At 42.3% G+C, this 26,857-nt stretch overlaps 2 protein-coding genes across 7 annotated transcripts; both read left to right on the forward strand.

The window, feature by feature from the left end:
- Positions 1–258: 258 nt before the first annotated feature.
- On the forward strand, positions 259–10,286 carry LOC125525855 (serrate RNA effector molecule). Its single transcript, XM_048690861.2, has 12 exons — positions 259–602; positions 1,160–1,209; positions 2,010–2,064; positions 7,046–7,120; positions 7,269–7,343; positions 7,444–7,491; positions 7,604–7,672; positions 7,747–8,517; positions 8,604–8,652; positions 8,748–8,962; positions 9,033–9,263; positions 9,843–10,286. The coding sequence occupies exons 1-12, from the start codon at positions 370–372 to the stop codon at positions 9,901–9,903; spliced, it is 1,932 nt and encodes a 643-aa protein (XP_048546818.1). The 5' UTR covers positions 259–369; the 3' UTR covers positions 9,904–10,286.
- Positions 10,287–11,505: 1,219 nt separating this feature from the next.
- On the forward strand, positions 11,506–25,614 carry LOC125521048 (calcium-transporting ATPase 5, plasma membrane-type). 6 transcript variants are annotated; one of them, XM_087536593.1, is made up of 35 exons: positions 11,506–11,756; positions 11,854–12,123; positions 12,811–12,927; positions 13,010–13,052; positions 13,881–13,996; positions 14,082–14,213; positions 14,996–15,085; positions 15,231–15,300; positions 15,402–15,472; positions 15,569–15,652; positions 15,735–15,812; positions 15,925–15,996; positions 16,169–16,252; positions 16,327–16,409; positions 16,473–16,581; positions 16,669–16,724; positions 16,797–16,839; positions 16,916–16,999; positions 17,327–17,464; positions 18,417–18,482; positions 18,566–18,661; positions 19,331–19,441; positions 19,512–19,676; positions 20,912–20,971; positions 21,431–21,595; positions 21,825–21,941; positions 22,044–22,142; positions 22,597–22,734; positions 22,901–23,005; positions 23,115–23,156; positions 23,245–23,379; positions 24,389–24,496; positions 24,583–24,674; positions 24,964–25,055; positions 25,142–25,614. In XM_087536593.1, the coding sequence occupies exons 2-35, from the start codon at positions 11,950–11,952 to the stop codon at positions 25,165–25,167; spliced, it is 3,261 nt and encodes a 1,086-aa protein (XP_087392719.1). In that variant the 5' UTR covers positions 11,506–11,756; positions 11,854–11,949; the 3' UTR covers positions 25,168–25,614. The 6 variants fall into 6 exon arrangements, 4 of the variants coding, with proteins under 4 accessions (XP_087392719.1, XP_087392721.1, XP_087392720.1 ...); XM_087536594.1 differs by having other exon boundaries at positions 11,569–11,761; XR_015611465.1 differs by lacking the exons at positions 24,964–25,055; positions 25,142–25,614 and having other exon boundaries at positions 23,111–23,156.
- Positions 25,615–26,857: the final 1,243 nt, after the last annotated feature.

Consider the following 26,857-nt stretch of genomic DNA (forward strand, 5'->3'; position numbering starts at 1 on the left):
CAAACGTCTCCTGTTCTGGAAACACCATTTTTCATAAAGAAGAAGTGATCTATAGAGAAAAAATATATGGTATGCAATCAATATTTGGTAGAAGTACAAATCCTTTGTGAGTACTTCATCACTCTTATACAATCACAGTATTTTTCATGGCTTTTTTCTGTAAAAAAAACATACATCCGCATGACAGGTCAAACCGGTCCCACACATCACACATTTTCTTCGTTTCCCTTGACGTTTCCTCTTTTCACCCAACCATCTCTCCTCCCTCCTCGCGCACCTTCCCCTTCCCGACCCGACACGACCCGAACCGGGAGATCCTCCAGATCAAGCCGCCTAGCCTAGGGCCACGCTGCCACCCACCCACCACCCATGGCCGAGGTCGCCGATGCGCCCCGCCGCGCGGCGCCTGGGGCCTCCTCCTCCCCTCCCCCTCCCCCCTCCTCCGCCGGCGGCAGCGGCGACCGCAAGCGCGGCCGCTCCTCGCCCGTGCTCCCGCCGCCTCCCCCCGGCCCCCCTCCGCCGGCGGCGCAAAACAAGCGGCACCGGACAGAAGGAGGTGGGTTCGACCGGCGCCGTCTTGGTGGCGGGCAGGACGACAGGAGGTGAGAGCCTTTCGAAAGTTTGGTGCGGGGTTGGGGCAGGGATGGAGGGAGTTCAGCGAGCTTGGTAGCCGGACCAAACAAATCAGAGCTTGCTTGGACCCTTGCTTTGTTGCTGTCACTGAGATCGTTCGTTGCTGATTAGAGATCGCGGTCTTAGATTGGTGTCGCCGTATTGGTTAGAACTATTTAGGTGTAGCGTTCTGGATTTGCAGTGCGCAACAAGCCTGTCCAAGGCATGCTGCTGTATTTCTTCTAACTGTGGTTTTCCAAGTGAGTGAAGACGTCGAGGTTGGTTATGGTCTCGCAATTGCTTCTTAGTTCCTGAATCCCAGTAACACCATAAAAATCCTGAGCTACTCATACACTGACTGAGCTTATTAAGTGGCTTTAGGTGCTGCACTTTGTTTTGACCCCGGAGTTGCTATTTGTTAAAATAACGAACATAAAGGATGCATTTATCTGATTGTTTGGGTGTCTACCAGTGTCTGGTTTTTGTGCTTACAAGTTTGGTTGAGCGCTGCTGCAGATTCTAAAATTTCTGTGCTTCTATTTCCTAGGTTTGGGAATGATCATGGTGGCCAAGGTCGACACAACAATCGTGCACCAGGTATGCATTAGTGGAGGAGGGTCATGCAGTATTCAATAATTATTCATATGGTACGGTCGCTATCATATTTAAAACTAGTAGCTTTAAGTTCCAGATAGATCGAAAGTCTGGCTTGAGTTCATTTGCCTCGTGAGTTACGTCAAGACTTATGAGCGAGCCATACTTAATGTAGTCATCATACTGGACCATGAATCAAAGCAAAGAAAGGGCATATTTTTTTTAACCTTATTAGGATCTACTCCCTCTGTCCGGGTTTATTAGGCTGGAGGGCAACACAGCGACGTCCTTCATTCTAAGGCCACTCGAGGAAATGGCTCGAAATTTGGCCGCTGTTGTCTCGATCATCTCTCTTCATTTCGTTTTCGATGCTATTAATTAGGTAACGGTTAGCATGCACAAAGATTAAAACAGAGGCGTGCATGATATGGAAACTGCCAGCCAACACATGCGTGCACCCTCCCTTCTGATTGTTCATGCAGTTTCCGAGTGCACGAGGCGTGGGCCTGGGGTGGCATTAGCTAGCCCAATAGTTTTGGGGTAAATGAACGTCATTAAATTACTTTCCTTCCAAAGCAATTACTGATATCTGTAAAGCGTGTGGGTGCCTTGGTCCTGCCAATCCGGTCGATGGGCCTAATAAAAAACCAGACGGGGAGGGAGTAGCAGAGTATGAAGAGAAGTCATTTAAAAAATGAATGGCATATGGGCACATAAATTATTTCTTGTCTACTTTAGTATCTTATGGATGTAATTGTTTGTTAATGGCGTGCATTTTGGTTTGCGTCCAACATATTCTATAGATTGGCATGATTCTGGACATGGTGGATGGAATGAAGGATCAGGGAACTCCCGTAGGTATGCATGTTCTCCCTCCATTGAAAAATGTAACGTGCCTGAACATCCCAAGATTCAAGTTCGACCAAACGATTTGGTCAATAAAATGTGGTTCATTGTAACAGAAAACATATCATTGCTTTTGTATTTGAATGTATTTTCTAATGATAGAACTTTTGTGTCACATAATATGCCTTACATTCTGCAATGGAGGGCGTAATTCCGAACAACCTTCATTCATTTTGGTGATGCATGTTGGACGTTATTAAGTCACTAATTATACCTGCTAAGATGAAATCAGTGACTAATTATACCTGCTAAATGAAATGATTATGAGTGCATGCTTTGCATTCTGTTTTGAGTTTTTGTGGGGGTCCATTTACAAACTTGAGAGCATTCAAGCTTGTCGTATTTCCAAGTACTTGCTGTTTTCTTGTGCAAGCATTGTAACTGAAAAGATTATTGTACTATACAGGACCTGAACTAAGTGCTCAATGTTGAGGGATAAAAGAACAACCATTGTTGCAAACCACTTGAAGTAATACACTTATGATTTTCTTCTTAAATCAATGTGAGGATTAAATAATTGAAAATGATGCAATCATCCTGGATCTCCTGGGCAATTATGTACAATATGTAAAAGGATATGGTTACTTTGCTTGATTAGCATATAAATAAATGCTTCCACAGATAAGAGATAGAAAACAAGTGCACACCATCCAATGATTACGAGTCTAAACTGTGACTTGTCTAGTAGTCTCGGTCTGATTGTCGACTAGCTTCTTCGTGTAGACTAGCTTGTTGAGTCGAGCGGTGGAGCGACTAGTCATCAACTAGTCTAGACTAGTCTGGTTGTTTGAGTCCATCGACTCAATTTGGGAGGCATAAGTGAGCAGAGCTCAGCCCGTGGGAGGGAAAAAATTGCAACCCTAGCTTTCTAGGCTTGCTCCACAACGAGCCGCCTCACCTGGGACCAGGCCGCCGCCACTGCCGCTGCTACCCACCACTGCTGCCGCCGCGGCGGCGGCCAGGAGCATTACGATGCTCTCCCTTTGTTGGTTCTGCTCCTCCCTGGATCCACCCCTCTGCTGTTGAGCTCCTCCCTTGATGCTCTCCTATGCTGATATGATCCTCCTCTGGATCAACTCAATTTTTATTGTATAATATATACTCCCTCCGTCCCAAAATAAGTGTCTCAAGCTTAGTACTAGAGTTAGAGGGAGTTGTATATACTCGCGCGTTGCCACACCCGTTCATACTAAACAAAATATATAGAAATATTAAGAAAATTTGGATAATAAATACATTTGATTAAATATTGACCGATTCAAACTACAATCTTTTAATATAAGTGGTGCAGCATAACTGTCAACTGTTAATTAGAATCAATCCACTAATCACAAAAATCCTTCTGTGTTCACATTTTCCCTATAGCACGTTCATCCGAAGAGATGATCGAGAAATACACATAACAAAAAATTGTACAACATTTTATCTTCCGGAGGCTAGCCTTGTCTGATCTTTGCACATAATTCAACTCTCCCAGAGGAGTTCGACAGTGGAATGGCTCCATAGAGTTGGTTATCTTCTCAAATAAAATGGGCATGCTGCAGCAGACCACAAACAGTACTCAAGATCAGGACCCTTGGGCATGTTCCATGCGTCCAGCAGACTTCGTACATAAAGATAGCACTTCAAGAGGCAGTCGTTGTGCCTTTTTTTTTCTCAATCTAGTAAATACTAGCAAATATGCCCGTGCGTTGCAACGGAAAAAAAGAATAAGCATATGTAATATGGTCAGTGAGTTCAACCGTCTTTAATCATTGATGGAACTTCCACAATGTGAGTTGATTCTAATTAAATCCATATGAACCCATTAAAACTTTGCACATTATGGATCAGACCAGAAGCGCATTTTGAACTGGGTCATTTCTTGTCATCCTGGTGAAAAAATTATTATGGGAAATTAATGAATAAAGGCTAACTTTTTTTACTGATAAATAGCACAAACTAATAAAAATATTAACACAAATGTTAGTTATCCATCATCTCTTAACATAGATGCATATTTTCAATCAAAGTATGTTTCAGAACAGAAGCAAGGGTTCCCATCAACTAAAATAAATTTATCATAATAAAATCATTGTTATAAAGGATGCAAGTATGATGAAAATATGCATCTATGTTACTTCCCTTATATCATCAGAAGTCATTACCCCTAAAAAAATCATCAGAAGTTCAGAACAAAACAGTAATGCATGGCCCAACTAAATCAGCCACACATGGGGCAGCCCTTTATTTTAGGTCCATGGGGCATCCGTTACACATGGGGCAGCCTTTTTTTTACGTGCATGGGGCAGCCTTTTTTTTACGTGCATGGGGTAGCCATTGTGCGGAGATTAGTATTTTGCATTTAAAGTGAGCAGCGGTCCGGTCTGCCTTTCAATTTATTTATTTATTGAAAATCCGCTCATCCTATAATATAGAGGCAGTTTCCTTTGTTCAAGCAAAGTTGTTGGTTTGTGGAGTTGGTTAGCCTGCTAGGCTCAATTCCCGGCCACCATGGTTCAGGCCTCATTAGCACAGTTTTTTTTCCTTTTTAAACAAAAACGGAAACACGTCATAAATGGACGATGTACGAAAAACAAAAAACTTGATGACAAAAAATAGTGGAGAAACAATCGTCCCTTTAATATTAGGTAGAGATGTACCAGATCCCTCTTCACCGGCGTAATCCTCAAATGGTCAATAATCCAAGCAGTTATACTTCTTGTAACTTGCAGTTTATTAGCAACATGATATATTAAGTGACAAGCACAAAGAGCTTACACTACAGGCTGGAATGCACCAGAGATTCCCAAATCCTCGCCACATGATCAACTCATCCTCACCTAAACTCTGAAATTGCAGCATGAATTTTCATTAAGTAATAAATAAATATTCCAATTCAGAAAGAGATAAAACAATTTACTGTGGCAATAAAAGGTATTCACTATAGTTTATAAATTTGTTCTGTAACTGCTTGATGGTATATGTTTTTTTGCATGGAAACAAAGTGATTGGGTGAATAATGACAGAAATCATAAATTCTAAATTAATCAAAGTCAGAAAAAATGACGGAACCATTCATATATTTCAAAGATATACAAATGTAAATTACAGTTTTACTTAATTGTATAACCTGTCATCTGGTTCTAGTTTAAATGGAGCTAGTACAGATATGGGAAATGCACACGTAGCTTACCATTCATTCCTTTGCGAAACAGTTAGTTTCCATGATTATGTCCCTTGAATGGCTTTTTTCATTCAGAATTCCAACTAATTCAAGAAACAGGAGAACAAACTTTCGATTCCCTTCCTAGTTTCATTATCCAATCTTGTAAGTAAGAATCTGTAGAATAAAATGAACAATGTAAACAACATACCATCTTTACAGAGAAAATTATATTATTAAGCGTCTCCTGAAACCTGCAAAAAGGCGCATTTGAAGATCCAAGAGGGGACTGAGATAATACAAGAAAAAGCTCAATGGGCAGTGAAGCAATGGAGAAGAACCAACATAAGAAAATAAAATAAGGGAGGGAAGTCAAGTGGACATGTCACTCACCGCTTTGCTGCTCGTTGTTTCATCACCAAGGCACTCCCAGCTCCTAGACGACAGAGTATACATGGAAGAATTCATCTCGTATTTTGTATGACAGCACACAGCAGGGGCCACCAAGGGAACGAAAAACAAGTAGATAAGACAACGAGCAATCATGCTTAACACGAAACTATTTGTCATCACATAAGTGGTTCATTAATCGAAACAATCATGCTTAACACGAACCAGCAGTGGTCCACACACAGACGACTATTGACATACTTGTTCTTTTTGGTAACCTAATCGAATTGAACAAATCAAGTGGTTCCTTAATCCTTACCCTCATGCTTACCACGAAACTAAGCAGGAAACATGGCTGATGAACTGGATATTGGAGATGAGACGGAAGATAGAGAGGAAGATAATTGTGTGCAACATAATGCATGTGAGCAATGGGACGAGGGACGAGGAAGTAACGCCGTGATGGCGAAATTAATCACAATTGTTGCAAGAGGGAGACGGTCGACCCCACCATGATTACGGCAATGACGGCAGTTTCAGGTCGCTCATTATGGCCTTCAAGCAAGCAAGGGGCAGGAGAGGGAACGAAATGGAGGCCCGACGACGCTGACGGCACGTGCCCCTACCGAAGGGATGAAACTAAGCAGCGTGGAAGCGTTGAAGCGGAAGTAGGACTGCCACATTGCACGCCACGGCGGCGGCGGTGAGGAACCCACGACGGATGCAAGAGAGGCAGGGGATGCACAGTACGGGCCAGAAACCATGGGCCTGTATACGGCTATCATGGTTCGTTGGTCCGATTAATAAGCGGATCCCTAGGTCGGCCTGTGGAGTAGCGGCCCGGATCCAGGCGGGCCTCGCAGGTGATGAGGTGAAAAACGGGCAGAGGCTATTCATGGTACGGTGGATAGATCGTGGAACGTCCAATATTGTGATCGAACGGCCGAGAACGTTAAATCGCTGTGGAGGCTTGTAGGTCGCTTAGTTATACTGTTTTTTAATTACTTACTAGGTATTAGTAGTTGATTACTGTAAGTTGAGTACTACAGTACCATGTCGACTAGTCCAGCAGTGGTCTAGACTAGTCACGATTAGTCTACGAGTCTCAACCTCGGCTCGACTCATTGACTCCTCGACTCGTAATTCTTGACACCATCTCCTTTCAAGTATAAGCAGCACTATGTTGTGCTTAATTTGTCCGTATCCATCTTTCTTTGAAGAGTACCAACTGTGAGCAGTTTTGAAATTATAGGAACCAACTTGAACATTATAAAGCAGAGGGGCGAAACGAGCCCATTGGTAAACTACAGGGATGATTACATTTTTCCTTAGATATATTTGGCCGTACTTGTGTTTCCTTTTCCTTGTATTGACATGACCAACATTGATGCTTCACAGGGAAGGTCTGATGTCTTACAAGCAGTTCATGCAGGAGCTTGAAGATGACGTTTCTCCTGTTGAAGCTCAAAGCAGGTCTGCTATGCTGAACCGCTCTTCGTGGTGTCAGACTTATAATTCAACTACAACTAGTCTATCTCCTTTATAGTGATAGAACTTCAATTTTGTTGTGCAGTATACTTTCAGTAGGGTTTATCTGATATAATTCTGTTCATTTTACTAGATATGAGGAGTACAAGTCAGAGTACATCACAACTCAGAAGAAAGCTTACTTTGACCTTCATAAGAATGAAGATTGGTATTACTTTTTTTTTTCCATTGCATCCTTTTGATGTGCCCTCTAGTGACCATTTTTTTTTCCAGACATTTTACTGGCCCATTTCTTCATTCTGTTGTAGGTTGAGAAACAAGTACCATCCTACTAACCTTGAATCTGTTATGGAAAGGTTAGCTAGTTTCTTAATATACTTCCACAATTATGTAGTGAACTATCTCCTTTGTTACTATTTATTGGGAATCCATTTAGGTGATAGTTATTATCTTTCTTTGCACAAGCAGACGGAATGAACTTGCGAGAGCTACTGCAAATGAATTCTTCCAAGATTTGCAGAGCGGAAATTTTGACACGTAAGACCCCCCAACCCCATGCCCTCCTCCCTTTGAAAGTATGTGTTTTACCTTCTGTTTCTCCCATCGTGCAGTGGTCCAGGATTAACGAGTTCGGCAGCGAACAAATCTGGAAATAATGACGTGAATGTAAATGGAAAAAAGGGGAAACTTGGAAAGGACCCTGATGATTTATATTATTCTGCTCCCAAGGCTCATCCAGTCAGTTCTGAGCCTCGGCGAATTAGCATTGACATTGAACAAGCTCAAGCTCTCATCTGTAAACTTGATTCTGAGAAGGGTATTGAGAACAATGTTCTATCTAGTAGTGATGATGACAAAGCAGGCAGCGGATCACATGGTTCAATGGGCCCAATTGTAATAATACGGGGTGCATCTACTGTGAAGGGTCTTGAAGGTGTTGAGTTGCTGGACACTCTTGTCACTTATTTGTGGCGTATCCATGGTGTGGATTATTATGGCATGTCTGAGACAAATGAGCCAAAAGGCCTAAGGCATGTGAAAGCAGACTCAAGGACATATGATGGGCCTAGCTCAAATACAGCTGAATGGGAGGAGAAACTTGATTCATTCTGGCAAGACAGGATTCAAGGTCAGGATCCATTGGAAATATTGAAAGCAAAGGACAAGATTGATGCAGCTGCTAGTGAAGTGTTGGATCCACATGTCAGGAAAATAAGGGATGAGAAGTATGGATGGAAATATGGTTGTGGAGCTAAGGGGTGCACAAAGCTTTTCCATGCTTCTGAGTTCGTCACGAAGCATCTCAAACTCAAGCATACTGATTTTGTGGTGGAGCTGACTTCAAAAGTGAGAGAGGATATTTATTTTGAGAACTACATGAAGTACGTTTTCTGCATCTTGGTTCTTTTTTAGCAAAATAATGTTTCACATTGCAATTAGATTATGGAGTGTTTTATCTTGGATGCAGTGATCCCAAGGCGCCTGGGGGGACACCGATCATGCAACAATCTGCTCCAGTAAGCCTCATTGCCTGGTTTATATTCACTTGCAAATCGGCAGCAAGCCAGCAATTAAGCTCATGTCTTTTTGTTTGTATTGGTCAATTTTACAGAGGGAAAAGGGCAGACAGCGGCCACCAATTGAGAGTCGGCTGAGAGATGAACGTGGCCGTAGATTTGACAGAAATGCTGATTCATCAAACCCTGATGGATCCAGTGAAAACCCTGATGATCCAATGTATGATTCTTATGGTGATCCGTCTGTACATGGTGCCTTTCCTCCAGATATTCCTGCTCCTCCAATGCTGATGCCTGTGCCTGGTGCTGGGTAAGTAGTCTACAATTTCTGTTTATTTTGCATAATGTTGTTCTTATTGTTGTTTCATTTGTTATTGCAGCCCACTTGGGCCGTTTATTCCTGCACCACGGGAAGTTGCAATGCGTATGTTGAGGGAGCAAGGTGGGCCACCACCTTTTGAGCCGAATGCTGGTCCGCGTCCTAGGAAAGCAGGAAGGGGTGGTGGTCCCCCATTGGGTGGTCCATCACCAATCCTTAATGCTCCACTTCCTATAATGCATGATCCACGTATGCAAGATCCACGCATGCAGGATCCCCGTAAAATACGAAGGTAAAGTTTTGAATCTCAATCTCGTTGCGTTTTTGTTCCCTAATGGTTCTCGCCATGGAATATGTAGCAGTTTATTTTCGACGTTCTGAAAAGCTGTCGACAGAGTAAATGCTTGTTGTTAAATAATACTCAATGATCTTGGTGAGAAACAGTAGGAATTTGTACTGCATATTTTTAAAAATATTAGATTTACATATGTACGTGGAAATAAAAAAAAGGATTATGATATATCTTAAACAATAATGGTCACTGCTATTTATCTCTGGATTTCTCTTCCACGTCATTATGTTTCATTGTCTTGATGTGCATGTTCTGATATCTTGTTCTCGGAAGTTCAGTATGGAATTATTCTGATTTTTTTAGCACAGTTGAGCTGATCAACAAAGTTCACACGTTTATCTAACTTCAGATCAGTTCAGAGTTTGTAACTTTGCATACCTTAAGAATTATGACGAAGGTCACCAAGGGTTACATTAAATTAAGCATCTACAGTTTGAAACATTGTAAACCATGTTCCTAGTACTAGTTCCGTCCCTTTTGCCTGCCCATTGCCTCATTATTTCAGTCATTCACCTGCAGCTATCAAGATCTCGACGCTCCTGGAGATGAAGTGACCGTTTTGGACTACCGGAGCCTGTAGGCGTGTGCTGTACGACCTTTTAATCTTTGAAGCCGTGGACGATACCACCACCGCAACGGGACCTTGCTCATCTCCATTAGTTTTGACCGTGGCGGAGGAACACGGCTGCGGTGCTCCGTCCCGTGAGCTATGTTATACTGATTGGTGCTTCTAAAACTGAACCACATGAAATCAAAGCAACTGGCGCACTGAAAGCACGGTTGTGGAGTGTGTATTTCCAACAGAATTTTTTAGCTTTTCAAAAATTTCACCATCTAGAGAGAGAGAGTAGAGGTCTCTGCTGCCGTATCCAGAATTCCAGACCAGATATTCCTCACCGTGTATGCAATCTGTAATTTATATACAGGAAAACTGTTGGTAGATGGAACCCTGATTGGTCAAAACTGCTCACAAGCTGTGTTTCCTGGAACTCCGGACCGTTCCAGTCTGTACGCTTTGGCCTGAATCTGGAAAACCATGTGCAGCTCTCTGGACATGCGCGAGAGAGCTACTGGCTTCTGCAGGGTCGTTGAATCCACGGTAAACTCAGGTAATATATCCGCAGTCGTCGACGTGCAAGATCGACGGCCGCTGCGCTACGGGCTAGTAACACTGGCCGGCTCATCATCAGGGCTTCTGACCAAGAGTGTTTTTTTAGCGTAGGGCCGAGATTTTGGGAGCGTTGTTGGTAACAAAGCGACGTGGACTGCGTCGTATGCAACAGAAAACGTGCGATGTGGACTTGGGCGTACGAACAAACAATACAGTACAGTACGCTTTTTTTTCTGAGGGAAAATACTACTACTACATACAGTACGGCCGTCGCGTCAGTGTCCGACCCTCTGTACTCGCCAGGCCCCGGTCTCTATTGTTGACCGGCAACGAATCTATCGGGGAAAGGGTAACAAATTCCACGTTCCCGCCGGCCAACTCTCCTGTTGGGAAGGTGACAAGCTGCCCGTGACCCACGCTGGCCACTTGACCACAGATCCATCGTATCCCGCGGCATGTTTCGTTTGTGAGCGCCTAGTGGCCAACTAGCAGTGTGGCGACTATGCATGGAGCTTAAGGAATAAGGAAGAAGAACATGCCCCCTTTCAAAAAGAAAGAAAAGGAAGAACATGCCACCTACTCCTACATTGGGAAGTCATTAGGGGCGATGCAAGGGTGTCGTGTCGTCTCTTTGATTTCATATCTGTTTTGAACTCAGAACCATCTTATCAATAACCAAGATACAAAATCATACAAAAATGATTGTGTCTTAATTTGTGCCACTCGGAGATGCAAGAGGCAACAATCATCTCTAACTTTTCCCTTGGACTCAACACACCGCAACCAAGGCATAAAATCATCACATCTTTCTCCCACTCTCACGTGTCAAGCAAGTTGTTGACACGCACGAAGGCTCGTCACATCCTGGCCGTCTATCGGCTCGATCCAACGGCTCCCGGTGACCCCTCCCCTTCTCATTTCAAACCGGCCGGCCCACGCCCCGCCGCGCCCGCGCCAAACCCCGCCTTCCTCCTCCGATCCGAGCCTCCCGCGCCGAGCCGCGGCTCTCACTGACAGCCGGGCTCCCACCACGTTACCCCGCCAGGCCGGTACGAGCTCGGCCGCTCTGAGGTTTCTTCCGGGCCCACGTGGAAGCGAGAGAGAGACCTCGCGGGGCGGCCGCAGCTTCGTGGAAGCTTCCCCCGAACAATCTCCTCGAGAACGAGTCCCCATTCGCGACCGAAATCCGGGCCGCAGAGGGAGAAAAAACAAAACAAATCACCAAGCTCCGCTCCGCACCGCACCACAGTGGCGAAGCCGCAACGTACTTGCGCCGGCCTCGCCCGTGGAACCTTCTAGAGTCTTGACGGCTGGGGCGGCAGGTGAGGCGAGTGACCCCTGAGGTGTTCGATCGATCCATCCCGTGGTGATTTGGTTGTCTGAGTGCTCCTGTGTGTGTGTGTGTGTGTGTGCCTGCAGGGTTTCTGGTCGTCGTCGTCGTCGTCGGTGTCGGTGTCATCTCTCCTGCGAGCGCTGCCGCGGACGCGGCGGCTGGCTGGTGTCTGATTGTCGGGCATGGCGGTCGGGAGCTCGCCGACGCCGCCTGAGATCCGCTCGCCGGAGCGGGACAGGCCGGAGGATGCGGCGGGCGCGGAGGGGGAGGAGGAGGAGGAGGAGGAGGAGGAGTTCGGTGACGCCTTCGATATACCCCATAAGAACGCATCCCACGACAGCTTGCTCCGATGGAGGGTACGGGATCCTTCCTCCACTCACCCTTTCCCGTCAGACCGTGATCTAGGCAGGGCTCTGCTGGTTCGCAGAATGCCCAAAATATCGCCATTCTGGTGTTGATTCCGTCCTGGCTGGAGTCGGGACGTGCTAGGAAGAAGAGGGGGTAGAAGAGGAATAATCAAACACTAATGTTTTTGGTCTAGTGGATACACTGCACTGAGGTTTACTGACATGTCATTGACCCGATGGTTTACATATTACCTTCATTTTTTGTCCGCGTTTCCTCTAAGTCAAGGCATTGGAGTCTGTTTGGCGACACTACCTTTTTTACTGCCGTGCACATGCACAGAGCGGCAGACAACTTCTCATAATAAAACTGAAAACACATGCAAAGTGCTGAAACCAGAGGTCTGTCATTCATTCATTCAAACAATACTGGTCTTTGTGGTATTCACAGGTTTGGGTAGTTCATGTATCCTTCATGTATTGGGGGACATTACAGAAAGAAGCAAACAGTAATACTTTTACTACAGCTATAAAACCACACTTATACTTCAGCTAACCAGGCACTTGTTTTGCATAATAGTTGTGAGTTGGGTTCATTACAGTTTGCTGTGGCTACAGGTGAAGGACCCTTCGGGGTAGACAAATATAAGCCTTACTTATTATTTAGTTCTGATAAATATGGTTATTCTCTCCTTTCAGCAAGCTGCTCTTGTGCTGAATGCTTCACGTCGTTTTAGATACACTCTAGACCTTAAAAAGGAGGAAGAGAAAGAGATAATAAGAAGAACGATCCGATCACATGCACAAGTGATACGGGTAACGTGTCGTTTTGCACCTTATGCACCCTATTTCTCTTTCGGCTGTCTTCTTTTGTTCATTCTAATTTTGAATTCTCCAGGCAGTATTTCTTTTCAAAGAAGCCGGAGAAAATGATCCCAGAGGTACTCATTCATACCATTAACCCAAGTGCTTCTTTTATGCCATGTTTACCAAAAAAAGGCTTTCGCCCTGCTTTATATATAAAGCAAACCACCACAGCCACAAGGTTCAACATGAGTCCACACACACACACATGGTAGCACAACAAAGTACGGGAGGGTTCTGCTGAGGGCACAGCTCAACAAGCCCTGCAATTAAAAAATAAAGGCGGTAGCACCGCAAGTGAAGACTCTAATCCGGCTCAGGTGGTGGAGGAGGGAGCGGCGGCGCCAAGCGAAGAGCCATCGTCCGAAGATCAGCAACGATGATGTTGATGGCGTCCCGGTCCTGGTGGCGGCTAAGCGGCCGCCAAAGCTGCAAATAGCCACACATTGTATCTGTGTTTTGGTAGAATAACTTTGGTTTTCTACATTTCCTTCCTAGACTGCATATGTGCCTCTTAGCCACAATGTACCAAATGGTGGGGTTATATGCAAACATTATGAAACAAAGCAGTTCCCAAATTTCATTGGTAGCCGTAGTCATTCATGTCTCTGATTTGCCTTCTTTAAATTGATCACTACTTCTGAATGTGCAATATTACAGCAAAATTTCCAGCTCATTTATTTTGTGCAATGCAGCTGCTATCTTTTATTTGTCTTACCAGCCTATTCTCCACATTTTCCCTGCTCATTTTGCTTGTCTTATTGTTGCCTTTTCAGTTGTATTTTTTTAAAGGGCTGTCTTTTCAGTTTATACTTGCAATTAATCTATCTATTGTATCCGTGCTTATTTTGCATACAATGTAATTTATATTCTTGTGCTATTTTCAATGTTCCTCATCTGAGCAGAAGCTTATACTGGTATACAACTTCCAACTGCCTCTCGAAGTTTTCCAATTGAAATGGAAAAGCTTAAAACTTTAAACAGAGATCATGATAGTGTTCTTCTTCAGGAAATTAGAGGAGTAAGTTAACACTGAGCTAGAATTTATTTTTTAACCTTGTCACCTGCTGCTATTCATTTGTGTGTAATGACACTATTCTTTTCAGGTTAAGGGGCTGTCAGATTTATTAAAGAGTAATTTGGAAATGGGAATTAATCCAACTGAGGATGAATTGTTACAAAGGAGGGATGTTTTCGGTGCAAATACATATCCACGCAAGAAAAGAAAAAACATACTGGTATAGCTTTTTTTATGTTACTAGATGATTCTCCGCATGTTGTTGCGGGAATATTTTGCAACATATTTCAATGGGATTCATTGTATGAAACATAAATATTTGAAGTAATAATATGAAAAACTGAAACTAAAATACATATAATTTATTATGTTTGGTCACTATATAGTTGTATAATATGTTAACTATATATATATATATAGTATAATAGAATGAAAATTCTCATGTATGTTTGCATGTTGAGATGAGTTTTTTTTTTCATGCATGTCACGATGAAGTGGCATGCTTGCATGTTGGCAGACATGGTAGTGGGGGTGGGCCTATTCTCATGCATGTTGTGCGATGATGTGTCATGCTTGCATGTTGAGAGAAATAGTTAGTGGGGGCTAGCTATTTAGATATAGAAGATTTCTGTAAGTAAATTGCACAAGGTCAATCTTGCAAGTTTCTAGCCACTTGCAATTTCAGTTTCCTTATGGGACATCTGTTCTCTTCATTATCTAGTATCTACATATCTCTTCACCGTTCCTTCTTTAGTGTATGCTTTTTGTGTGTCCGAGCAGGGTTAAGCTTTCCAATTACATAAAACTTGTATTTTGGCATAAGCTCCTTACAAAATTCTAAGGTCACTATTGGAAAATTTAAAGTGCATTTATGCTGCATATTAGAAGAGTTGATTACGAAGTAGTCCTATGAGACTTTCTTTCAGTACAACATCAAATCAATTTCAATGCTTCAACATATTTGGTATCAAATTTTAACCATACTGAGTTTTGGTATTGCAGCGTTTTATATTTGATGCATGCAAAGATTTAACTCTCATCATTCTAATGGTAGCTGCTGCCATATCTCTTACGTTGGGCATGGCCACAGAGGTATTTTCTACCTCTTCACTAGTTGTTTCCTTGGAATTAGCCTTTCATTATGTCATCTTCCTTAGCCATGGTAGTTTTGAACTTGAATAATTGTCATGCTTTAAGGATAACTATAACTGCATTTGTTTTTTTTTCTCTTATCTAGGGTGTCGAGGAAGGATGGTATGAGGGGGGAAGTATTTTTTTAGCTGTTTTTCTTGTGATACTTGTCACCGGTAATTGATTGAGTTTGCACATTTCCTATTATATTTGTTTTGTTTTTGGCTTCACCTTTAGCTTGCTGCGATCTAATTGTTTTGTTTTTTGATCTATCTAGCAACCAGTGATTACAGGCAATCACTTCAGTTTCAACATCTGAATGAGGAGAAACAGAACATACAAGTGGAGGTGAGTATGATCATGTGTAACTATATTTTGGTGCACTTCCAAATATGAATTCCCATTCATTGCTTACATTCCTGATTTACTATATCTTTTAATTAGGTTCTTAGAGGTGGTAAAAGATTTCGAACTTCAATATTTGACCTTGTTGTCGGTGATGTGGTTCCACTGAATATTGGTGACCAAGTAAGATGGTATATTATTTGTCAACTCTGTTTATTTTTTCATCCTAGAATAATTTGCTTACATTCATTATTTCACATTTTAGGTTCCTGCTGATGGCATCCTGATATCTGGCCATTCTCTTGCAATAGACGAATCAAGTATGACTGGGGAATCAAAAACTGTGAGTTCCGGTGCAAAACTTCTTTCTTGTGGCGATTCAAACACACTTCTTTTTTTGCGGCGAGACTCAAGCACACCTCTTCGGATTTTCATGACGCCATATTATTTTTTAGGTTCACAAGGATCAAAAGGCTCCGTTCTTGATGTCTGGTTGCAAGGTTGCAGATGGCTATGGTTCTATGTTGGTGAGTACCACTATCTTAAGTGTTAAGCAACATGTTAGGTTAACTTACTGTTTTCGGTGTCACAACACATAGCATTTTTCTCTCCCTTATTTGTGCTTTTCTATATTTTGGTTCTTAATGGTTAGACTTTATATATCATAATATTTATCCACTTTGCCTATCAAATACAAAGGTAACAGGTGTGGGTATCAACACTGAATGGGGCCAGTTGATGGCTAACCTTTCTGAAGATAATGGTGAAGAAACCCCATTGCAGGTTAATCTCTGTTCAGGCTCATCTATATTCTTGCATGAATGAATACTGATGAGACCCTTTCAACCATGGAGTAGGTGCGTTTGAATGGTGTTGCTACTTTTATTGGCATGGTGGGTCTGTCAGTAGCTGGTGTTGTACTTGGCGTGCTTGCGATAAGGTATTTTGCATGATAATGCAGCACAAACAAATATACTCTTTATAACCACTTACTGAACTACAGATATTTTACTGGACATACCAAGAATCCGGATGGGACTGTTCAATTTCGGGCTGGAACTACTGGTCTCAAACAAGGATTTATGGGTGCAATCAGAATTTTGACAATCGCCGTATGTATTTTTTGTACAAGTATACAGCTAATATCTTGAATCATTTTCATCTTTTGGTGACCTGATTTTGTGTAATACTATCTATAGGTAACCATCGTAGTTGTTGCTGTGCCTGAGGGACTTCCACTGGCAGTAACATTGACGTATGGATCTCCTTACTGTGCAAATTACATGAAAATTTCAGTCACATGACTATCTATATTTTGTGGTTTCAGACTTGCGTATTCAATGCGAAAGATGATGCGAGACAAGGCGCTGGTAAAAAAACAATCCTATTTCTGTATAAAACATTCACATGATAGGAAACTTTATCATCCTTATTTCCTTTATTTAGGTGAGGCGGCTCTCATCTTGTGAAACAATGGGATCAGCAACTACTATATGCAGTGATAAGACAGGAACTCTCACCTTGAATAAGGTTTGTAGAATCAATCTGGTGCTTGTGCTATGAAACACCGTTTGAAGATCTGTCATGATGCTATCCCAAGTCCCAATACGCTGCCCTGACAAGAGGCTAATTCTTTTCATTTACTTTAAGTCTTGGAATATACCTGTCAGCACCGCAGAACCAAAATTAACACAAAAACAGCACCAATTTGATGCCAGGATCTTTGGGTGTTGATAATACATTTCTTTATTGTTGTCAGTTACGAGCACATCTTCTGCTAATTCTGTCTTTATTTGTGGCCTTTTAAAGACTGTCATCGTGGTTCGTTTTGTAATCTTTATATTATTGATTATGTAGATGACAGTTGTGGAGGCACACTTTATCGGGACAAGGTTGGATCCTTGTGATGATGTTAGGGCAATCTCAAGCAGTTCAGCGGCACTGCTTATTGAAGGAATTGCACAAAACACTACAGGAACTGTATTTTTGCCAGAGGTAATATCAACTTTATTTCTTCCTTCTTTTAATAATATTAGAGGTACCTGAATTATCTATTATATTAGAGGTACCTGAATTATCTATTATATTATCCATTGTCCAGAAAAGCAATAGCATACAGGTCACCAATCTGTAATGTATAACCCAGCTAGCCTAGATTTAATTGAAAAGATCAGCAATTTTGATTAAGTTATGACTGGTTACAGCCACTTTGTAAAGATTTGTTTTTTTACTTTTTATGTAAAACATGGTGGTCCATAATGCTATTTGAGGAACATTGAAGATGGTAATAGCTCAGTTTTCACCATCCGATCTTTATTTTTAATGTTTTTTCAGGATTTTTTACTTTTATTATAGGAGTTCAACTTAGTGTTCTCTTCTGTACTAATCGCCTGGGAGTGAGTGAACTTTGCACGTGATCCTGCTATATTTGAAATATAAGTGGTCAACAGTGGACTCCAAGCAACTGGCCTCCACTTGCAGCTAGAAACATGCACGTTCTCTAGTTTCTCTGCAGTACTCCTATTCACTTGCTTGTGCATGTCGATAAACTGGGAAAGCATCAGGCTGGAGATTACTAACTACTTTCTGAAACTGGCAACCGGAGATTGAATCACATTCCAAATGAGATCCAGTGGAGTCCAGAATAATGTATCAGCTGTCAACACTTTGTCAGTTCCACCAAATCCATGAAAATTATGCTCACTTGAGGTTCTTAGCAGTGTGGAAATTGGGTGGTAACGAGCTGGTTACCTGTAAAGGCACTGTCTGAGTTTAAGATATGATCTCATAAAATTACCCCAATTTTATTATTTCCTGCCATTAACCAGACAGAAATCAGAACTGGGCAGATGCTTGGAGGCAGTCTAGGGAGAATGCTATGCTAACTGTCATCTACATATATCAGTTGCTTCCACAAAATTTCATCCGTCTTTTTTTCAATGTATAGGATGGGGGAGCAGCTGATGTTACAGGTTCACCAACTGAAAAAGCCATTCTTTCTTGGGGCCTTAAGGTACGACTGATTTTGCTTCATACAGAGTGTCTCCTTTAAGCTTCTTTTGTTGGCTTGGCCTAACACAGTTGCACCTTGCACAGATAGGGATGGATTTCAACAATGTTCGGTCAAAATCTTCAGTTCTTCATGTATTTCCATTTAACTCAGAGAAGAAGCGAGGTGGTGTTGCAGTGCAGGTAGTAAGGCACATATGTATCTAGAACCATTGGTATATCTAAATTCGTGAGTTAGACGAGTGTATCCATGAAGAATTTAACCACTTTTCAGGCTTATTTATATTTGGGTGCTTCATTATTCCGATCCCTTGTAATTTACCACATGTAGTTGGCAATAGATGTTTTGGTTATCAGTGCTTGTGAGTTGTGAGAGTTAACGCTATCAAGTTTAACAGCTTCAGGACTATTGGCTCCTGGTAGGCTGATGTTTGTTTTCCTGCTGGATATCTCCCGGGCTTGGCTTAAAGGACCAGCCAAATTTCTCATTTGAAGTACTCAAGTAGGGTTATCTACCAGTGGCAAACAGTTTCTCAAACTTGTTTAAGTCTAATATTATACCAACCAGAAGGGTTTTGAGAGTCCCCTTCGTAATGACCAGTTACTTTTGATGGCACAGATGACTGTTATTGGCAAGTAGTTCTCGATATGAGCATTGGATGCCATTGAGCATTTGTTCTGATTATAGCATCAGGAGAGTGTTCCTTGGACCTTATGTCTTTTAGTATGCACAGATCTATGATTTGAATTACGCAGTGTGTACGATGTTTTGATAAAAACTCCTGTTTTCTATTGTTTCGTATCCCAGTTTTTGTTCATGTTACCTCAAGGATGTTTGGTTACTGATTGCAGTCAGATACCGAGGTCCACATCCATTGGAAAGGTGCAGCTGAGTTAGTGCTATCATCTTGCAAAAGTTGGCTTTCTCTGGATGGTTCAGTTCAGCCAATGGGTGCACAGAAGGTAACTGCCATGCATAATTTGCCACCTGCTCAATTTCTTATGCACTGTTACAATGTTGAAATGTTTACAGCGTAATGAGTACAAGAAATCAATTGAAGACATGGCAAAGAGTTCACTACGATGTGTTGCTTTTGCATATTGTCTATGTGATATTGAAAAAATTCCGAAGGAAGACATAGCTGATTGGAAGTTACCTGAGGAAGATCTGACTCTGCTTGGTATTGTGGGCATAAAGGTTGGTCCTTATTGTTAGATTCACTTTCAGATTGATTGTGTTCTCTTAATTTTGAGTTTGACACAAATAACTAGGGTTGCTTCCGATACCCAAAGGATAGCCCTGTGTACAGTGTCCTATTCCATGCTCTATAGTGCCTGTGCTGGGAACATAGGGTATTCAGTTAATCAAACATATGTTTCACTGATGCATCAGCTTGCAGCTATATGTCTGCTCAGATAGACAGATAGTATATGGCTGATCTGATTCATCGTCTTATGATTCACAATCTATCGAGAGAAGTGCATATTTCAACCCTGAACTTTTGCCCTAGTCTAATTTACAACCCCGAACTCCAATACCGTCTAAATTACAACCCCCAACTCTCAAAACCGGTCAGGATTCAACCCTTCTCTCTCTGTTGATCAGTTTTGACCCGTTGACTAGTGAACAGTAAATTAAAAATAAAGTTGAAAAAAATAAAATCAAAATCAAAATAATTTCGTTTTTTCCACAAGGTGAACAATAAATTAAAAAAAATCATAAGTGGAACAAAAGTAAAATTTCAAAAAATAATTTTGATTTTTTCACTGGCTAAACAGTAAAAAAAATCATAATATTTTTTACATGGAAGATGTATCAATGCGTGAGGTCCGTGCCAATTTTCATCGCGTTCGGACATCTGAGTAGCTCTCAGCCAAAAAAACAAAATCAGCCTGACCAGTGCATGAACAGTTAAATGTTTCAGACCCCACATTTGTCTTTTTTGCTGAGTGCTACTCTATCATCCAAACAAGCTAAAAAAATTGCAACTTCTTTTAAATTACTGGTCACCAGGTGAAATAATAATAATAGTAATAATTTTTTAATTTACTGTTCAACCAGTCAACGGGTCAAAACCGGTCAACTTGGTCAAAACCGGTCATGAGGTAGAGAAGGGTTGAATCCTGACCGGTTTTGAGAGTTGGGGGTTGTAGTTTAGACGGTATTGAAGTTCGGGGTTGTAAATTAGACTAGGGCAAGAGTTCGGGGTTGAAATATGCACTTCTCTCCAATCTATCCATGCTTTCTGGCTTTTGCTAAAACATGAAATATACCAGTATGCATCATACTTATCTCTAAATGATTCATCGCCTTTTGTATTTATATGAGGCATCATAATTTGCAAGCATAATTTCTTCTGGTTAGTCATACTGCATTACTTGATGACAATATCCATCTATTACTCCTGCTATAAAGAGTTTCTTCACCTGTAGGATCCATGTCGCCCAGGAGTGAGGAATGCTGTACAATTATGCAAAAATGCTGGTGTAAAGGTATATCCTACTTGTGTTCTTATTTTTCTTGTTCTCATTGGAAATGTTTCACCTCTAATCTACATTAGTCATCGACGGAATGAACTGTGAAGCTAAATCCTCCACGGTATTCCTCATGTTCTCAATTAGGTCTAGTCTTTTACTTCTCACAGGATTGGCTCGTCATGTTTGTAGCTGGGCAAGGTTTCTAGCCATTTTCAGTTTCTTTACTTCCTATGCCATGATGCTATTCATATAATTTATTTTGTATCTTGGGACATTCAATTGTTTGTGTCCTATCCATAAAACATGACTCTTTGTAAACTTTGACCTTGTTGGTTAGTTTCTCAATCGTTACAAAACATGTTAGTTTCTTGAAGTTTTTGTTTTCCTTAAAATGGATTTTTTTCATCATTTCCTCATTTTGAATGTCACTGCTTCTTTTGTTGGCTTTAATATTTGTTACATTTGTACATGTAGGTGCGCATGGTCACAGGAGATAATATTGAAACAGCCAAGGCAATAGCGTTGGAGTGCGGAATACTAGATGCAAATGGTGTTATTTCAGAGCCATTTGTAATAGAGGGAAGAGCGTTCCGCGAGATGTCTGAAATTGCAAGAGGAGAGATTGCTGACAAGATAACTGTAACTCTCTCCATTCTTAAGTCCCTTGTGTATATATGTTATACTGTGTTGAAGTAACAACCTTTATCTGTACTAAACACAATGATTCTTATGACTTACTTGAAGTCATTTGAAGTGGTGAATTCTTTTGTATAACTTCTAGTTTTTCTATCCTTCTCAGGAAGTCATTTTCTTTGAAGTTTCTGACATTCTTTTGATTGTTCTACAACTAATTAACTTTGAATTTCAGGTCATGGGAAGATCATCTCCAAATGACAAACTTTTGCTTGTCCAAGCTTTGAAAAGGAAAGGCCATGTTGTGGCTGTCACTGGTGATGGCACAAATGATGCCCCTGCATTGCATGAGGTGTCATGTGTAACTTATGATAAGCTATTAGTGGCCATTTATCTTTGATATTGCAGAAGCTTCTGATTTATTCTTATATCTAATGCTTGATCTGTTGTATAGGCTGATATAGGTCTTGCAATGGGCATGTCAGGGACAGAAGTTGCTAAAGAAAGCTCTGACATTATAATCTTGGATGATGACTTCACATCTGTTGTGAAGGTTAGTGTTTTCTATGTTTTTTTTGGAAGAGATCTTTCTTATGAAGGATAACTGTTCTTAGCAATTGTGGAGTTTTTTTTATGTGATGTCCCTGAAGGGACATCATGATGGACTTTTTCTTCTGTAACAAACTGGCATGGTGCTTTGACGGCAATATACCATCAAAGTAACCTGTGAGTGATATCATGTTTTGTGCTAATTGCTATCAGCTTCATCATTGCCAAAAGAGAGAAAAAATGCTATTGGTTGACAGTGTGTAGAGAGTACAGTTCATGGAGAAGCACATATAAGCCCGTAATGTTCTGATATGCTGCTGAATAGCTATGGCATGTTAAGACTTAAACATAGTGTATATGCAAGATCCTTTGTAGTTTGTGCTTAGGCACAAATTCTGGCTGCTCAACCTTCTTGTGATTTTGTGCACTTACACCTCTTATCTCTCTTTCTTTTTTAGGTTGTTCGCTGGGGACGCTCTGTCTATGCAAATATTCAGAAATTCATCCAGTTCCAGCTTACTGTTAATGTTGCCGCACTTGTGATTAATGTTATTGCAGCTGTGTCATCTGGTGATGTGCCTCTAAATGCTGTTGAGGTCGGGACCTCTCCTTTTTTCTTCCAACTATTTTTCAATCTCTAATATTTTCATTACTGCCATTGCCACTTTTGTTGTGCATGAAAGATGTGCTGAAATCTTAATTGTAAGTACAAACACTTGTATGCCAAGGTTGGCTCTCATGCACTATGTTCCTAATTTGCAGCTTCTCTGGGTAAACCTTATCATGGATACACTGGGAGCTCTTGCTTTAGCAACTGAACCACCAACAGACAACCTTATGAAGAGACAGCCTGTTGGTCGAAGGCATGTAATATCACCCTACCTATCTAGAGTATCGCATTATATGTTTCATGAAATGAGTTGAACTGTTTTCTACATAATTTACAATATTTCTCCCTGTTTTCTACTTCAGGGAGCCACTTGTGACCAATATTATGTGGAGAAACTTGTTTGTCCAGGTTGAATTTGCGTGACTCATTTGTATTCTTAGAGCATACAATTGTTGTTTCATATTCTTCTGTTCTGATTTACATGGAATTTTTGCAGGCCATTTACCAAATAGCAATCCTTCTTATCTTTAATTTCTCTGGAAAAAAGATTCTACGGCTGCAGAATGAAAGTCCAGATAACGCCGAGAAAATGAAGAACACATTTATCTTCAATACATTTGTATTTTGCCAGGTTGGTTGGATATTTTCTGATTCTACAACTGTAACAGGGTGTTACTTAAATTCTACGTTGTTCTTTAGATAGACTAATATTGGTATTTGATTTATCTAATAAATGTTCATGTTAAGGGTAGTATAGTGGCAGTGGTTGCCATCTTAAATAAACTGACCTACCATGTAAACTTAAGTTACTCCTTATAATAGTGTAAACTGCATTCTGTAAATATTAGACTTGCTGTGGAGCTGACACCATGAATAGTGACTGGCTAGCTTGTATCTGACCTAACATGGTAACAAAAGCATTGCTACTTATGCTCCATGGTGTAACTCTGAGTTGTGACTGCGAGAGCGTATGCTATTCTAGGGCTTGTGTCAAGGGTCCGAGGTCTTATGAAATAAAATTCCTCCAGTCGTTCAAAAAGTCTTCATGATGTGAAAAGGGGCATATGTCCTTATTGTCAATTACCGTGTGGTTTTTTCTTAAACCAGCCACTTCAGTTGCTTGGTCTTAAGGTTTCAATACATGTATAATTTAAGTTAGCCCTAGTTAAGTACCACCGGTAGTTGCCTAGTTATGTATGTTTCTCTCCTGAAACCAGAGAAAGCAGGATGCCCAGAACATTGCTCGGGTAAATGCTGAAATATCATTGATTAATTATCAACAAGTGCTAATGTCCTATGAAACATCGTGTAGGCCGCAAATGTATCGTTAGTTTGTCACTCCTGATAGTTGATTGGGAATCAGCCTATAAGCAGTCTGATGCCATTTTGGAACCTTGGCCATACATACTACTAGACACTATTATTAGCTTGGTCCCAGTTTGGGAATCAACAAGTGCGATCTTGTCAAATGCAGTGGCGGTCCCAGTTTGAGGTAAATCACCCGAGTGCATTATGATCTATGTAAACTTATCATTACCAAAAAAAAGAATCAAGAAATTGCCTCACACTGTACTTACTAATATTAGCTTTATGTAGTTCTGAACAAAGATTTCTTAAACTTGATTTGCGTTTTATACCAGATCTTCAATGAGTTCAATGCGCGTAAGCCTGAGGAAAGGAATGTCTTCAAAGGAGTAACAAAGAACCACCTCTTCATGGGAATAGTTTGTGTAACTACCGTGTTTCAGGTAACAGGACATGCATGGTTGTTGCACTGAATGTCCTATCATTCTTGTCCATGAAGTGCTGATAAAGTTGCTGTCTCCTTTGCCAGATACTAATAGTTGAATTCCTGGGAAAGTTCTTTAAAATTGTGAGACTTAACTGGAGTCTATGGTTAGTTTCAGTTGCCATTGGCGTCGTAAGGTACACACTTCAAAATTTATCATTTATGCAAGGTTTGCAATTAGTACACTATCCGACGTTTTAAGGTTATGTAATCAATGTGTCATACAGTTATTTTACGAATTCAGATGCCGTTTGTCCCCCATTTTCTGTGCGACTAGGTTAAGGTTCATATTAACTTGCACTCGAGACATTCCCAGGGTGTTCTAACATCTTTTTTTTGCTTTCATTTATCATGTACTTTCCGACTGTAATCTCATCATGGTCATTTTGTAAAGTTTTGACCTCCCTTTTCTCTGTGATGTTCCAGCTGGCCTTTGGCTTATCTAGGGAAATTCATTCCTGTTCCTGTAAGACCTCTCCAGGCCTATTTCAAGCCTTGTTGGAAATCATCACGCCGAGGTAAGTCTCCGCTCTATAGTTACTGGATAATGTTCTGCATCAACGTTGATCTAACAAGCTTACAATTAACACGTACTGTAACGCAGACGAAGAGGAAGGCAGGCAGGGCTAAAAAGGCTGCAGATCACCTAGTGTAAATAGACATGGGTCAGGCGAAGAACAGGAACCCGTACCGCCTCTCCCAGTGGAACAGAGCTGCGGATTATCTCTACTACAAGGAGATGCATTGAACTAGAAGCTTTCCATGCAGGGACAGGTCAAGTGCAACCGTTGCTGTTAATCATTATGGTTATGGGGCTTCGTCGTGATGCAGGTTAATATAAATGAAAATCCTACCTGGGAAGACAATCAGTAACATTGCCACGGAAGTGACTGTTTTGTGAATGTTCGTTGACTACGGAAAGGTGACATTTTTTATGCAAATAAGTTGTGGTAGCTAGGACACACATCGTAGGCTTAGTACAGTCCTAGGTGCCTTGGGGGTGTCAGACCTTCATTTTGTTCAGGTTGAGTAAACTAGCAAGCAATAAGAAAGAATTAGCCGAAATTTCCTGGTAAATTTCCATTGCAGTTCTATCTCAAATGCTCAAAAGATGAGGCTGTTTCCGACTTATCTTCAACAGCCGGATTCAAAATATGATGCTCCCAAGTTTTGGGCAGCCCTAAAATTTACCCCCAAGTGCTGCAAATTTGTAGCAGCCGGCCTGTTGCCGTAAAACAATTTCCTAGCCGGAGCCAACTGAGAGCATCTCTAGCCGCGTCCCTAACAGGTCCTTCCCAGATGTTTTTCCGCGTTGGCGCCCAAAAATTGGCCCAGTCAAGTCCTTAGAAGCCTGTTTTTTGCCGGTTTGGGTCGAAATTGGCCCCGGCGGACCCAGACCAAACCCGGCGTGCTAGGGGTGCCAGGGCGAGACGTTTTGGCGTGAAAATGGATGGGCTCGCTGAGTTAGCAACACGCCGCTTCGTCGGCCTCATCGCCTCGGTTCCTGTAGGAATTAATGTGAAGGCTGCCACGCTGTCGCGTCGGTCAACCTCCATTGATGCCTCACGGGCGGCGCAGTGAACGCGCCGCGACGCGCGTCCAACCACGCGTCGCTGGGTATGCAGCCCATCGCCGCCCAGCTACGGCTATAAAAAGCGACCTCCCCGCCGGTGGATGTCACAGCTCTCATTTCCCCCCTCTCTGGCGTAGAAAGCAGCACTCTCCCTTCTTCCCGCCGACGAGAAAGTTGGTCGAGAGGTACCCAGGCGACGACGCGGCGGCGAACGTCTTCGGTCGCCGCCACCTCCAAGAGGCAAAGGCGCGGCTGCTGTACGAGGCGGAGTACCCAGCGCCCTTGGACATGCAGGTGCCGGAAACGTGGAAGCTGAGCACCGACGGCGTCCCGGTGCCATCGGTGCCCGAAGGGGCGGCGCGGCGGGCCGAGATCGCCTGCATTCGCTCGTCCCTAACGGTGGAAAAGCGGAATGAGCCGCGCTACGCCGCCGATAGCCACGGCCTCTAGACCATGTACTTCCAGCGCCGCTGCGAGGGGCAGATCGCCTCCACCAACGGCGTCATCCCGCGGGGCCGCCACAACGCCGACGGGCGGCGCGAGTGCTGGGGCGTTTCGGGCTGCACCCTCGAGGCCGTCCTCGACCACATCGAGATCGGCAACGCGCCGCGGCTCGAGTACCCGCCGCGACCGTCCTTCTCTCGCCGCCGTGGTAGCTCCTGGACATCGCGGCGGATGGAGTCGGGGTCGTCCTCGTCGTCGAGCTCCGGCTCGCCGGCCGCGCTCTGCCCCGTCAAACCTGAGCTG

The sequence above is a fragment of the Triticum urartu genome, chromosome 7A (genome assembly GCF_056163025.1).
Source record: "Triticum urartu cultivar PI428250 chromosome 7A, HENAU_Tu73, whole genome shotgun sequence".
NCBI classification, from domain to species: domain Eukaryota; kingdom Viridiplantae; phylum Streptophyta; class Magnoliopsida; order Poales; family Poaceae; genus Triticum; species Triticum urartu.

Excerpts from the sequence above, each read along its gene's own strand:
- LOC125525855 (XM_048690861.2), top strand. The coding sequence starts at position 370 with ATGGCCGAGGTCGCCGATGCGCCCCGCCGCGCGGCGCCTGGGGCCTCC. Across the intron at positions 7,121-7,268 it reads CCTGTTGAAGCTCAAAGCAG|ATATGAGGAGTACAAGTCAG; the intron begins GTCTGCTATGCT and ends TCATTTTACTAG. Across the intron at positions 7,673-7,746 it reads CAGAGCGGAAATTTTGACAC|TGGTCCAGGATTAACGAGTT; the intron begins GTAAGACCCCCC and ends CCCATCGTGCAG.
- LOC125521048 (XM_087536593.1), top strand. The coding sequence starts at position 11,950 with ATGGCGGTCGGGAGCTCGCCGACGCCGCCTGAGATCCGCTCGCCGGAG. Across the intron at positions 15,301-15,401 it reads TCTTGTGATACTTGTCACCG|CAACCAGTGATTACAGGCAA; the intron begins GTAATTGATTGA and ends TGATCTATCTAG. Across the intron at positions 20,972-21,430 it reads GCAAAAATGCTGGTGTAAAG|GTGCGCATGGTCACAGGAGA; the intron begins GTATATCCTACT and ends TTGTACATGTAG.